At 50.6% G+C, this 14,411-nt stretch overlaps 1 protein-coding gene across 2 annotated transcripts in view; it reads right to left on the bottom strand.

Moving 5' to 3' along the window:
• Nucleotides 1-14,411, bottom strand: part of Ufd4 (ubiquitin fusion-degradation 4-like) — a 171,800-nt gene that overhangs the window by 7,620 nt on the left and 149,769 nt on the right. For both annotated transcript variants that reach the window (XM_077665513.1, XM_077665515.1), the window contains exons 28-40: nt 14,111-14,267; nt 12,956-13,044; nt 11,682-11,812; nt 11,046-11,091; nt 10,405-10,600; nt 9,217-9,299; nt 8,732-8,859; nt 7,985-8,183; nt 6,740-6,874; nt 6,178-6,548; nt 4,841-5,069; nt 4,088-4,260; nt 2,636-2,808 (exon numbers count right to left, since the gene is read on the bottom strand). In XM_077665513.1, the coding sequence (XP_077521639.1) occupies nt 2,636-2,808; nt 4,088-4,260; nt 4,841-5,069; nt 6,178-6,548; nt 6,740-6,874; nt 7,985-8,183; nt 8,732-8,859; nt 9,217-9,299; nt 10,405-10,600; nt 11,046-11,091; nt 11,682-11,812; nt 12,956-13,044; nt 14,111-14,267 (2,110 nt within the window). The remainder of the gene's footprint in view (nt 1-2,635; nt 2,809-4,087; nt 4,261-4,840; nt 5,070-6,177; nt 6,549-6,739; nt 6,875-7,984; nt 8,184-8,731; nt 8,860-9,216; nt 9,300-10,404; nt 10,601-11,045; nt 11,092-11,681; nt 11,813-12,955; nt 13,045-14,110; nt 14,268-14,411) is intronic.

Below are 14,411 nucleotides of genomic sequence, written 5' to 3'. Positions count from 1 at the left end.
CTGATGCCAGTATATAAATAAATTTGAAGTACTTTGCCATAAACACCACTTCGTTTGTTTTTGCTGTTTTTCTCAAAATGGAAATTTTGGACCCGTAGCATGTCCCAAACTAGCATATCTCAGCAGCTATGGCAGATAGAACCATAATTCTTTTTTTAGCAAGTAGCCATATGTGTAGTCTACAAAATGTGGGGAGTAGAATTTGTAATTAAGGTTCAGAAATTTTTTAATTTGCTCTAGTTTTTGATTGCAAGTTAGGCACTATTGAGGCATGTCAGGCGGAGGAGGTAGCCATTGCCTTGGCCATTGCCGACCCCGGCTGCCAAACGGTGCTGTGTGATTCCCAAAGTGCAGTGCGGAATTATGCCCAGGCCAAAGTGTGCGGTGAGGCTGTGCGTGTTCTGTGCTCGACTGACTTACAACGGGAAGAAAGGTATGTCAGTCTCAGGTGGTTCCCGGTGCATGCGGGCAACGATGCGTTGGAGAAGCACGCTAACCACAACGAGACGGCACATGCAGTGGCGCGAGCGCAAACCAACCGCGCCGCTGCAACCGACCGTCCAACGTGGTGTAGTGCCAAAGACCACATGACAACATTCAATGAGCTTACGCAGTTTTCCCGCCTCGCTCGAAGCACTTTCCCTCCCCCACACCCGGGACTGCGCCGAGTGATGACTGATGTGTGTGTCGCGTGTGCCAGCGGGAGAGGGCAACTCTGACGCACATCCTATGGGACTGCACAAAATTCCCCGACGGGGCTTCTAAAAGCATAACGATTCCGCCGCGACTCGCGGCTGCGGCGGAATGCTCTGACCGTGACGTGCAAACCTGGGCCGTCCAGCAGGTCTCGGCGGCTCTTGAGCGACAAAGGCCTCAGATCCTCTGCTGAGTTTCCGCCTGGGCCCCCGTCACGGCGCCATTAGGTCATGATGCCATTAGGCCATGACGTAAATAAAGTTGTTCCTCCTCCTAGGCACTATTTGTACCTTGAGTTTCAATGTCTTTAAAAACTACTTATGATAGTAAAATTGAAAAACTGTTTCCAACATTTTATTCATTTCTGTTTTTAGAACCCAACCAAGTGCAATTTATAAACTTTTATAATGTGTTTTTTCTCTTAATTGTTCTTATTAGTGAGAAGGGTGTAATTAAGTGTATCTCAATAACTAATGATCCTATCATGAAACCAATGACATTTTTGGAATCAGCATAAAAAACTAGTCATGGGTGTGCAATTTGATTAAATATGGTGCAGAAGCAAAATTTTTTTCTTTAAGAGTAGCCTCCCCCCTTAAGCAAGTCATGGGCGGCCCATTGCAGGCTGACGTGGGCAAGGAGTTCGGCATTTCTAAGCAAACAGTTTCGGATTTCCTCAAAAACAAGGGCCAGATGTTGGAAGCGGCCGAAAAACCATATGGTGCCGAAAAAAAGAATGCAAGCCAAGGTGCTCATCCGAAGCTTGAGGAAGCTCTCATCATGTGGCTTAATTCTGTGATTGCAAAGCGGTTGCAAAGCAGTTCACTGGTACTAAACCGCATGGTGCTGTGTGCGGAAAACGGCAAAGGCTACAACGTTGACCTTTGGTCTGATGTTGGAATGCTTGCGGACGCATAGAAGGCAGTAAAGCAAGACACGATTCGCAACTGTTTTCGCCACGCGGGCTTCGTACTCGCCACAGAAGCAGCAGACTTGCCTGAAAGTAACAACATAATTGACGTGTGCCCGCCCATGGACAACGTGATCAACGACCTCCACTCTGCTGGGGTTTGCATACGCACGGAAATAACTCAAACAGTTTGTTGACGCTGACAACGAGCTCGACTTCTGCGCGGAACTAACTGACGAGGAAATACTCCGTCAGGTTGTGGGGGATTCTGAAGACTCCGATGCTGAAAATGAGGAGCCAACGCCTGCGCCGTCTACAAGTGCTCAGTTGACGCAAGCATTGTTGATGCTTTCATCGGTGTACAGTGGTGACATGATCCTTGATCAGATTGAGGCGAATGTGATCACATGCAAGCAGAACGCCGTCCAAACAACAATCAAGTTCTTCAAGCCACTGCAGCAATAACACCGGCTGTCCTGACGACACACATGTACATAATAAACTGGCAGTCAGCTGCATACAAAGTTCTTGAATGCCTCTTTTCATAACCACTTCGCTCATGCTTTGGCAGGGTTTCGGAAGCCTGGTACTTCGCCCTTGACCCTCTAGATCCGAGAAAAAAGAAAAAAAGGTGCGTTTTTTGCATGCATTCATTTTTTTGGACTGCCTGAATTTTCAGACGTTTTTACGTTTCCTGTAGGGTTCGAAAAATCGGTCGTTGACTGTAATTACCAGATTTACTTGAGCGCAATGCAAGTTACTCTACTCCTAATACATGTGAAAAGCCACTTTCATATCTAAATGAGCTAATCATTTTTTTTTTCCTTCTTCCTTATCACCGAAAAGCAACCCTTGTGTTACAATCGTGGTTGTACTACACATGTGCGCCTACTGCAATATTTACACTAGACAAGAAGAAACACGCGGCACAACATTACATGTTGAAGCAGCGAACAGAATACAGAGACAGATGGATCTGACGGTAAACAGAGGCAGGGCACTGTGCGGTGAGCTGTGCTGTTCACTTACTGCGGAAGGCCTCCATCTGGCGGCGGATGCCTGTGTGGAGGCAGAAGTCGGCCAGCAGCTCGGTGTACTCCTCAATGTTGTCCAGGGTCACCTCATCCTGCTCGCCTCCTGGCTTCAGCTCCACCGCGTCAAATCCGTATACCTTGGACGACGGGCAGAACTGGAAGGTCAGCCTGTAAACAAAAGCCGAGGATGAAGCTTTTGCCACCATCTCTAGGTCTGCATGTCAGCATGTAACACAGGTAACTCATATATGACGAAAGAAACTGCAACTATTTGTTAAATGCAGCTTGTGGGGGCTCTACTAAGACTCTGTCCCTTCCGACCCAGCTTCACAATGACAACGTGGCCTCCCTAGTTACGCTGACCACAGACAGAGGGCGACTGTGTTGTGCCGCACGAGAGGCATGCGCGACTGCGCCAAGGAAACAGGTTTCTCTGTGTGGCCTTTGGAAGTCATTGTACGCGGATGTTTCAGCGTGGCTCTGCTCTCCCCCCAGTGGGACGAAGCATCGTGGGAACATTTCCCCACGAGCTTGTTCCAACCGGCCTTTGAGCGTCTCCCCAGCCCTAACTTGCGTGAACACTTGGTCGTAACCCTGTTTGAGAGTCCTATGTCCTCAATTCCTCGGCATTATTTGTTCCTACCTGCCATTGTTGTAGCATCTGTTCCTTTTGTTCACAACAGTGCAACCCACTATATGCACTCAGTAGCACTCCCGAGCATGAGGTGGGGTTGGTGGTTCGAACAGTCAGCCGCAAATAAGTGGAGAAAATGTATCATCAATCCCTTCATTCAACCTCACAAGCTTTCGCGTGAAGAATAAGGGTCAGTGGAGAACGGAAACCAAAATAGAAAATGGTTTGGTTTATGGGGGTGCAACGTCTCAAAGCTACTCAGGCTATCAAAGACTCCGTAGTGAAGGGCTCCGCAAATTTCGACCACTTGGGGTTCTTTAGCGTACACTGATATCACACAGTACACGGTCCTCTAGCATTTCACCTCTATTGAAATGCAACCTCCGCGGCTGGGATCGAACCCGCATCTTTTGGGTCAGCAGCCAAGCGCCATAACCGCTCAGCCACCGCGGCAGCCCAAAAACAGAAAAAGATTACAGGCAAAACTGCCTAGTAAATATTTATAAACCCCTGTTTGAAAGTCGTGAACATTGGGAAATATTTCGCGACTGCGGACTCCGGTCGTCTTTGTCTTGCATCTCCAGCACACTGCACCGTCCGAGAGTCTGCTGTCAGCGCCAGTACCGTGTGAGCAACCAAGCAGTGATTATCAGCAATGGTGCCTAGGGCAAGTGAGGGGTGGTGGCCGCCACCCTAATAGTATTGTCGGCCCCACCGAAATTGCCGGACCACACCAAAGCCACAGAGGCATCATGCCTGCCCAAAATTTTATTCCATCCGTGCATCCCACCACGAGGGGGAACCGACACTCACCCGAGGTCCTCAACACGGGTGGACATGCCTGTGCCGTCGTGGGTAGGGAAGGCCAGATTGTGCAGCTGCCGAAGCTTGTCCTCCTGGCTCAGGGAGTTGTCGCCCAGGATGTGCTGCTTCTGCGCTGACAGCTCACGCAGCTGCTGCAGGAAGCGCGCCTGGTGCGGGTTCACCTGCGCATGCCGCCCGGCTCTCACATGTCGGCTCAATGTGCAGAGGTCACCGAATGTGGGTCCAAGCATATAATCAAAGGCTCAAGAGGCATTCAGGATAGGGTGGTGCTCGCGTTTTTTGAGGGCAGAGGTGATGAAAAGTGCCGCCATCCCATTTTTGCCATCGTGTAGGGCACCAGAGTGAATGTGAAAGGAAAGACGGTGTTTCGAAGGTCTCGCCCACAGCTGACAAATGATCCAGTCAGCGCACACTCCGCGGCTCAAATGTAGGCAGTAAAAGTTTGGGACCAGTAAGAGCCTTCATACTTGTAAAAAACTAAATAAATAAAGATATGACATTTCAAATACACCAACCTATGATTATCGAAGTTAACCATTGCGAGTCGACAATACAAACTGAAAACAAATTATGCGAGGACCAGGCTGCATGGGCATTCAGAATGGCACTGCTAACTCATACATTCGACAGCCCCACCTCGGACTCTCGTATTCACGAAGTCTGCCAAAGAGGTCGATGCTCCCATGAACACACCCAGATATCTCTCCCAGCAAACAGGCAATATCAAAAGTTGACACTTGCCTCCATGAAGTCCTCATGGGTGAGGATCCCACTGAACCAGGCAGGCTGCTGCTGCTGCTGTTGCTGTTGTTGCTGTTGTTGTTGTTGTTGTTGTTGCTGCTGTTGCTGCTGCTGCTGTGGCTGCTGAGAGGGCCTCCTGGCGATCGGCACAGACTCTGCCAAGCATCCCTGTTGTCCCCCCAGTTCCTCACGAGTCATCAGGGAGTTCATCTGGTTGATGGATTGCTCCCTGCAGGGTGGAATCGGGTGGTGGGGAATGGTACCATGAGAACGTTGGTTCCAAAATTGCACAAGGTGCACAAAGACCACGAAAAGAGCTGCCAACATGTAGAGGCACTGACAGTAAGCTCGCAGCCGGTCTCTCCATGGGCACTAGCACACGCAGCAGGGCCTGTGCCATTCACTGAAATTTTGCTGAAGAAGCTACAGCCGTGAAGCAATCGCACGGTTTTTGTTGGCATCGCTGCGCCAAAAGGAGCACTTGAGGCAGCTGGCACGGCACCTCCTTTCCCAGAGCTTCAGCAAAGAAGTACGGCCAGATTTCGCACAGCTGCTGGCGATCTTTACTGTGCCCACAAAGGGCTTTCGCAATGGCACAACTTGCGCCCCAAGTTTCAATTCAGAAATCGGCCTAAAACACCCGCAAGAAGAGCAAGGACAAGCTTCAAAACAGGACTGTGTCAAAGCACCACAGCGGAGAGGAAAAACCGCACTCCATCAACACCTTAGCTCGCTCAGCCCCTGCGACCTTTACTGTGCTCAGAAATGCAGCCAGTTGTCTCCTTTCCAAAGGTGTACTGTAATGTAGCTATCTATAGCTTTTATGTTTGCTTTTTTATCTGCACAACGAGCAGCATTAAGCCTGGTAAGTGCTCTTGCTCACTTTAGTTTTCCTTTTTTTTTACTCAATTTAGAAAGGATAGCTAATAGGGCACACTGCATGCCATGTCATCACATTTGGAGAACAATAAATATGGTGCACACAGGTGCACCACCTTTCACGGGTCTCAGAGGTTATTCACAGCCTTACAACAAGCACATCTGCCTCGACCCCGTACAGGCAAAGAAAGGCTGAGAGGGTGGTGTTAGCAACAAAAAGGGGAGTGTGAAAAAGAGAGATGCGACTTAAAGGACTGTTGCGGGGGTGTGGTGAGCTCGTGTAGACAGCGAGCGTAACAGTGTAGCCGAGCTGCACATTAGGTGCCCGCACAACACAGAATTCCCAACTGCGTTGAAACGGAGTGGGGCACAACGAGTTGAGGGGAAAAAAGGGTCAAGGCTGACTCCTATCAATTCACAAGCGCCTCTGCTAAGGCACGACTGTGTGTGCAACTCACCGAGCAGTGGCTGTCTGGCGCCCCGACGCAGCGGTCGAACCAGCGACCGCCCCGTGGCCAGCACCCGTGTGGTGCGACTGTGGCTGCTGCTGCTGCACCAGCAGTGCGGGGGAGGGCCCCTGGCACAGCAAGCGCAGGAAGGGCCGTGAGAGGGGCAGGTCGACCAGGCGCCCGTCCTGCAGGGCCTTGGCCAGGAAGATGCCCAGGAAGTGGAAGGAGGCACACACGCGTGAGCACAGCGCCCCCTGGGGCAGGGGCGCCGGGAACAGGCCGTACGCTGTGTGGATGTAGTAGCCCGGAGGCCGGTTGGAGCAGCTCTCGCCGCCAAGGCCTCCTTCATCGTCGGCTGTGCCTGACGAGGCGGCGATGGGCTACGGAACAAGAATGAGAAACAATGTGAAGCAACTGATACTGTGCACAGGCTTTGTCCCGAGCCTGTGCTACCCCAGCAGCCTCTTTGTACTTGCTGAATGGCACACACTAACTAACCTATTGAGCACTTAAGGGGGGACTTACTGCTGCTGGAGCGTAGTAGAGTAGCGCCCAGTTTAGCCGCACGTACCTTTTTGTCGTTAGTGGTGGGTATGTCCTCGCAGAGCCACATGCCCAGATCGCGGCGCTGGAGCTCCTCAGCCACCAGGGCGTAGAACTCCAGGGTGGGGCCCAGGCCCGTGCCCTCCTCGTTCTGGAACTCCACCTGTGATGCAAAAAACAAGTGATGCAGTATTTACATTTGACACACAAAGGTAGAGCACAACCCACAGGTGCTGCTTGCCCAGGGCAAATAAATAGGCAACCCCAGTCCTTCTCAAGCTGTGCAGAACTTCCGGGTGCCTGCTTCTATAGAGATCTTGGCTGCTGCACAAATGAACATCTGAATGCAGCCAATGGCCATGACTCAGCTGGCATTTTCTCTGAAGTTGACTAGACTCCACAAACTGCAGTGCGGTTTCTACGAAGTGTTAGCAACACTAATAGCAAAATTAAACTTACAATCACGATAAACTCACAGCAAAAGCCTGAAGGCACTGCTTCGCATTAGAGTGGCAAGAAGTCACACACGCAGGATGTTGGCCACCATACTAAGGCGCCGCGCAAAAATAAGCACCAGGCACCAACTCTCGAAGCGACCACAGCATTGGCAACCGGCATCAAGACACCACCAGAACGGCAGTAGCCCCGAGACGACACAGCCAACGCCTTTATCTTCCATGAGCGTAACTCCCGGCACCCACAAGCGGGAGCCTGGATGACTTGACTCATGGGGTGGCACTCCACAAAGTGCCGAAACTTGATGGTGCAGCTTCTGGTGCCATCTCTTCAAACGAGCAGTGAAGAAGAAATTACATGTTTGCCTTGTCTCACTCACATGCAGCTGCCAGGAATGTGCAAGAAAAACGTGCAGAGATGCAGCATGGGTTACCTAACAACAATGAACATGTGCTTACTTGCCAAAAATAAGCAAGCGGCAAACATTGCTAAAGAAAACACACAAACCAGTTTAGTTTTGATCTGCCAGGAAAAAAAAGGCTGTGCGCAAATGCCAGACAAGACTACTCCATGAATGCATGCACCTTTCCTCTCTTCACGACCTTATCACATTTTGAAGTGTGACCCGAGCATAGACAGGCAAAGGGCTTCATGCAACAAATAAAGAGTCCTCCCTCGACTCTTCTCACGTGCACTCACACTGGAGCTCATGTTAATGCATCTATAGATTAAAAAAAAACATCTACTTCATCATTCAACACTACAGAAATACTGCAGCAACACCATCATCGAATCAGGGACACCGGAGCCCTCTCACCTCAAGGACGGTCTTGCGGGGCGCGTGCAGGCGCATGACCTGCATGGCCCAGTCGAGCAGCTTGTCCCCACGGGGCACCTTGACCCGCTCGTGCTTCAGACGACCCACCCGGAACTCATGGGGGTCCTCCCGGCGAGGGGAGGGACCCCGGTGGCGCTCGGCACTCGCGTCCCGCTGGTTCTGCAGCCACACGATCGACCTGGACCGAAGGGAGATAGGTCTGAGCAAACACCCGAAACTCATCCTTGCATGTCATCATGAGGAGAGATGCGAGAACTGGGCAGGCAAAACGGCACCAGAGAGCGGAAGCAGTGCTTCTTGGAGTCCCCTGGTTCTAACTTTGAAGGCACTATGCTGGCTAAACAATTAGCCTGCGTTCAACTTGCTTGCACATTCTCATGTTTATGTGCAACCACACAAACGGATTAACCATACACTTCCCAAACACAACACTCACTGAATCTTGGAAACGCAAAATTTAGACAAAATTAAATTGGTTCCAAGAAGTTTAAATTGTGAGGAGTTTAATTGGAAGCTCGAATTTACAACAGTCCAGTAGTAAATCAAGGAAGCTGTCACATTGCTGTCGAGCATAAAAACTCCACTTCTCGACTCCCGATCATTTTTCCCTGTGAAATGCTGAGCCTCGAGCCAAAAAGCAATTTAAAATTCTAAGTCGCCCTTGGGCAAAAGCTTACGATCAGAGAAGATTACAAGCCTTGGGTGGGAAAGTGCAAGTGAACTCACCGTGAAGCTCCAAACGCGGTGCACGAGAAGTAGAGCTGTCGTGTCTCAAACGGGAACAGCATGGGGCAGTTGTAGGTCAGGTGCTCGCACCAGTCTGGCTGGGAGCCAGACGACAGCACCAGGGGGTCCTGAAAGAGGGCCGCACCACTTTAATGCACAGGGTCATCGGTCTCAATGCAACCACACCGTGCCACTAAGCAGGAATAAGTTCCGAGACAGTGCGCTGTTTTGGGCGATCTGGTTTTCATTCAGCATAGCGTTTCAACATGATGAAAACGAAGGACAGAAATACGACACAGGCACTGGTAGTTGACTGCCAGTTGATACCAACTGATGGTTAGTTGGCATTCAGTGCCATGATGAACAATACTATGATGAAGTTCTAGGAGCTTAGTCACCCACAGAATGTGACCGACTCAGACTGACGGAAAAATACAATGGAAAAATACAAAGACAGGGAGAGAAAGAACCCCATGGGAACACACCTGAATCTGCTGCACCAGCTTGTTGGTGATCTTCTTGCTGAGGAAATCCTCCATGGTGACTGTGCTCAGGATGTCCTCAATGCCTGGTCAGGGGGCAGAGGAAGAGGACGGGGTCAGTGAGCATACGCATGTACAGGCACAGTGGTGTGCACACATTCTCAGCTATGGTTCGTCCCCACTGGAAACATACACCCTTTGCCCAAAGTTCCTTTGCTTCTAGGCCACACCTTGTGGCTTGATCCCCAGCATTCCAAATATCTACAAGGTAAGAGGAAACGTGGCCCTCTCTGTCTGAAGATTAGAGTTCCACAGATGTTGCAAGAGCCCCGCTGCACGGCTTAAAAGCAAATGCCTCTGGGCTATAAACTTTTGACAAAGGCTGTACACAGCGTATGGGCACCACTCTAGGACACTCGCATGGAATGGAACGCTGTGAATTATGACAGGAAACATGAAGCACGTCAAGCTTTAAGTGCAAGAGAAAGCCAGAGACAGAAGACGCTCAGTAACTGTGCAGGGGACATTGATCCATCCATCCATGGCAAATTGTGTCGGCGAAAAGAAAGGCACTTCTCCAAGACTGCTGAGTGCCCCCAAGCCGAGCACACTTTCAGTTCGATGAACCTCATTCTGCGGGACTCCCTAGCATTCGATACCTGAAATCTGACTACCCACCTGACCCTTCGCACACTAGAGGGTCTCTGGAATGTTTTTTTTTTTTTTATGGGGGGGGATTCTGGATTTGTGGATCAATAATCACCTAGCTAAAGTTGAGAGAGGTAAGGAGAGGGGGCAACCTAGCTAAAGTAATGTCTTGTGCCCCCTATAGCCTACTCGTCACACGATTCCCCCCCACCTCCAGGCATTGCGAAACCACACAAATGCTCCCTAGTCTTCAGTCTTTGTGCACACTGCACATGAGTTGCAGCAATCAGCCTGGTACAAGTCACTACAAAATTCTATGTGAACAGCCTATGGACAGGCCAGGGCCCTCACCGATGGATCCATGGCTGGCCCGACTGCGGTGGGTCACACGATTCCCCCCCACCTCCAGGCATTGCGAAACCACACAAATGCTCCCTAGTCTTCAGTCTTTGTGCACACTGCACATGAGTTGCAGCAATCAGCCTGGTACAAGTCACTACAAAATTCTATGTGAACAGCCTATGGACAGGCCAGGGCCCTCACCGATGGATCCATGGCTGGCCCGACTGCGGTGGGTGCTCAGCAGTCGGAGCAGCTGGAGCACGTCGTCAACGGTGCAGCCGCCATCCTCCAGAGCAGACCCCGTGCCAGGGCTGCAGTAGGCGGAAAGGGGACCCTCCCGCGAGCCACTCTTGCCACTGGACGCAGGGCGCGCCACGGGCGTTGGCCGCGGGAGCTCCTGGAGCGAAACAAGATGCATGCAGACAATGAGGCTGGTTCAAACAAAGCTAATCGGCATCACTGTATGAGCCCGACCGATGGCTTTTGCCAGCATTAAGTGTTGGGAACAGTGGTTTGGAATCGGACCAGCACAGCTACTAAGCCACAAGTCTAATACGTCCACTTGCCTTTGGACAAGAAAGACACTGCTCACAAATGCAGTAAAGGCTCCACTAATCTGCCAGCACAGATTGAATATTTCAATGGAGAAGCCAGAGAAGTTCCAGGACGGCTAACCAGAAGAAAGCTCAGAATACCTTGTAGTGCAGTTTTCAGTAGCGAGCCAAAAAGTGAGGGCAAAATGGTAAGAAACGCAGCACTGCGTTCAGGCATTCAGGCACATGCAAGGCGAGCGAGAGCTCTCCACACAGCGACTAAAAGAGACAGAAACAAGCAGTGCTCACATCTTTGGGTGGTGAGGAATCTTCCTTAGCTGCTTTGTAGACAATTCTGCAAGAAAGCAACCAGTGCACCCTTTGTAGGAGGAAACAAGTCAATGGCAACATGAATGTCACTTTTTGCCGCCACAGTTGATGCAGTCCACTTTTGCGCCACAACAAGCTTTCCTCAGCTTACACACGTCCCCTTTCGATTAATCCAGTGATTTTCAAGAGCTTAATATCTGGTTACTGCAATAACAATATAAAATATCAAATTTCCTCAGAGCCGACTTCAAAACTCTGAATTCAAATAGAATGGGAGGATGATAGAATTACCCTAACTGCATTCCTTGATACAAATTTATGCACCGTCGCTCGAGTCTGCAGTGGATGATGTCATGCTGGCGTGCAGTGAACAGTTCAACAATGAGCACAAAGTACAACCATCCTTGATGAGACGCAGTGGGCAATCACGGGCACAAGCCATTCACATTTCACTCCAGCGCTAAAACTTAACCATCACCAGCCTCCTCGGGACAGTAAGACAAGTAGCACAGGTAGAACCCACGCCTGGAAACTGAGCTAAAGCGAGTCTGCCTTCGCACACTACCTCTAATAGGACTGTGACCCAAGCATTCCAGAGTTGTCATAGACGCTCACATATACATGGGTTCCCAGATGCGGCGGATCTTGTCCTGCTTGGAGCCCATTTCGGAGGCTTGCACCAGGTGCTGCACAGCCCGGAAGATGGTCCACTCGGGATCCACCAGATCCACCTCCAGGTCTGGCACCTGCTCCACCATCATTCCACAGGAAAACTAAATGGGTGCGTCACCAAGCCCAAGATGATCATCTGACCATGCTAATTAGGCAACCAGCTGTCGGAAGCGCAACCTTCAACCGCGAGAGCTGTTGCAGTCTGAATGCGATTCAGCACAACCTAGAAAGATTCCACAGCACTCTATCCGTCAATCCGACAGGAATGAATGCGCGAGCGATTCTAATCACACCGGCAAATCAGTGAAACACACCATTAATACACACAGCATAAGGTTCATTTAACTGCTAATAAACATGGAAGACCACGCAACACGAACCTTTTATCCATACATGCAATGGAACATGCACTGTGTGTCCGTCCTGCCGCAGACACAGACCCGTACCCTGCGTGGCACCCTCCTCCCCACCCTCCTCCGGCAGCAGTTCCCCCTTGTTCTCACAAAAAGGGGGAACCACCCTCTCATTCTTTGCCCTCTCCCTTTTCCTCCTCTCACATCAGCTTCACTCTACCCTTTCCTCTTTTTATTCCTCCTTACCACCCTACACACCCCTTTTCCCTTGGCATCCTCAATCGACAGAAAAGAAGTCATGGCACACCTAATGTTCACGCGTTAAAAGGAATGAATCTTGGGCCTCTACAGTGCACCGAGCACAAATTTCAGGGCCCACTCAAGGTGGCCCACACACTATGACATGCTCAATGCCAACATGAAATAAGAGTGTCATTTTCCGAATGCATAACTTTTGACAGCACTACAGTGTGGAGCCACTGCTTAGCAGTGCACGCAAGGGTCTGTGCCATCTAATAAACGCTCAATTATGCCCAAAGCTTGAAATTCCACAATCATGCCAACAGTTACTAGATTGAGCCAATAGGGAACCAAACCTCTGGTTGCAGTTCCAAACAGGAGTTTGGCTTATGAACGCTAGCTATGAGCCAGACACAGTGCTGAACACTGCATGCAATATATGCAGCACAACATATGGTTTGGCACAGGTTCGCCACAGCTCTCCTAACTGGATAATTGACAATCACAAAGGCTCTGCCAGCGTCCCTTTCAGTATCGGGAGCATCAGATATCTGTGCCCCCCCCCCCCCCCCCCCTTCCCCCAACGTGATCAATACCCTGTCAAGACTGGGCAAGAGTGCTCACCCCAGGAAGGTTGGGTCCCCTGATGGTGAGCTGCAAGCGTGGCTGAAGTGTCGATTCTCGGACTTCCTCGGCGTTCGTCTCGTCTGTTCCTGGGGAGACAAGAGTGGCGAGGCCAGGTTGAGCGAAATCAAGCACGCCGTCTCCCTAGTAGACGTAATGAATGCACACTAACACCTGAACCATAGCTCTTTTCTGGGGCCGTTGCCATTTATTCACAACCAAGCACAGGCAGTTAAGAAGCATGTTCACAGCTGCAACACCACCTCACACTCCAAGAATGAACCACGAAGTCGATATGAAAGCAGTACACATGCGGAGTACACACACCTGATTCACTAAGTGCACGTACACATACAAAGGTAGGTGGAAAATTTAAAGCTACTGCAAGTCATAAAATAATTCGAGAAATGAATTACACCCTATATCGACAGCAAGGTGAAATTACCAGCTGCTCAAAGACAGCCTCCGAGCAACATTATGACAGATGGGTATTCTACAGTTACCCACAGGTGCTTGTAGTGATGGTAGGAATGACCATGAACCAGTTGCACTCAAAACTAATAGCACAAGCTACTCAACAAAATCTTCAGCCCCATCCAGCATAGGCTGTGCTTGAACAGCACAGCATGCATCCTAAGGAACTGCTTTAATCACACCAACAGTGCTAGTAGAAAGAGACAGCTGCATTCGTCAGGTCCAGACATCCCATAGTTACCATGTCAGGCAGAGATGGACAACACCAACACCCACCAATCACACCACTCCACCCCGGAACAAAAATGGCCGCAGATGCACCAAACCTTCAACATCGCCAAAGAGGTCCAACATCACAAGATTCCACACACCATCAAGGAACGAGAGATGAGAGGAAAGGGAAATAGCATTGAGGATCAGAGAAGTGTCAGCCGCTTCCGCCATTCCAGGGGCTGCCGTAACCATCCCTCGCTCTCGTCAACCTACCGCGCGGCGAAACTCGCCCTTGCGGGTGATGATGCCGCTGGTGGTGCTGCAGGTGAAGAGACTGCTTGCGGCCATTGCCGCTCACGACCATGGATGTAGCCACGGCGTTGCCGCCGCAGTTTCGCACCTTGTGGCGTGACTGCACTGGCGACAGAGACGAAGATAAGATAGAGGAAGAAGACGGTGGGGACCGACCTGGTGGCGGGATCTCGAGGTCCGAGGTCTGGTTGACGTTGGTGCGGCCTGGCCGGGGGTCGAACGCTGGGATCAGCGCCGAGAACTGTCGCTTCAGCACAAACTCGTCGTCCCAGCTGCGGCGCTTGCCACTACGCAGCTCCATGCCATCTTCCTCCTAGTTCGAGGCAGAGCGCGAGGAGAAATGAAAATCAAGTGCAAGAAGCAGAAGCTACCTTATATATATACTTGTGTAAAGGCTGCAACCCCATCATGACAGCTGGTAATTTGGAAAAAGAAAATAAATGAGATTTCAGCCAAA

The sequence above is a fragment of the Amblyomma americanum genome, chromosome 5, assembly GCF_052857255.1.
Source record: "Amblyomma americanum isolate KBUSLIRL-KWMA chromosome 5, ASM5285725v1, whole genome shotgun sequence".
Classification (NCBI taxonomy): Eukaryota; Metazoa; Arthropoda; class Arachnida; order Ixodida; family Ixodidae; genus Amblyomma; species Amblyomma americanum.
This window is presented reverse-complemented; position numbering and strand designations above follow the sequence as displayed.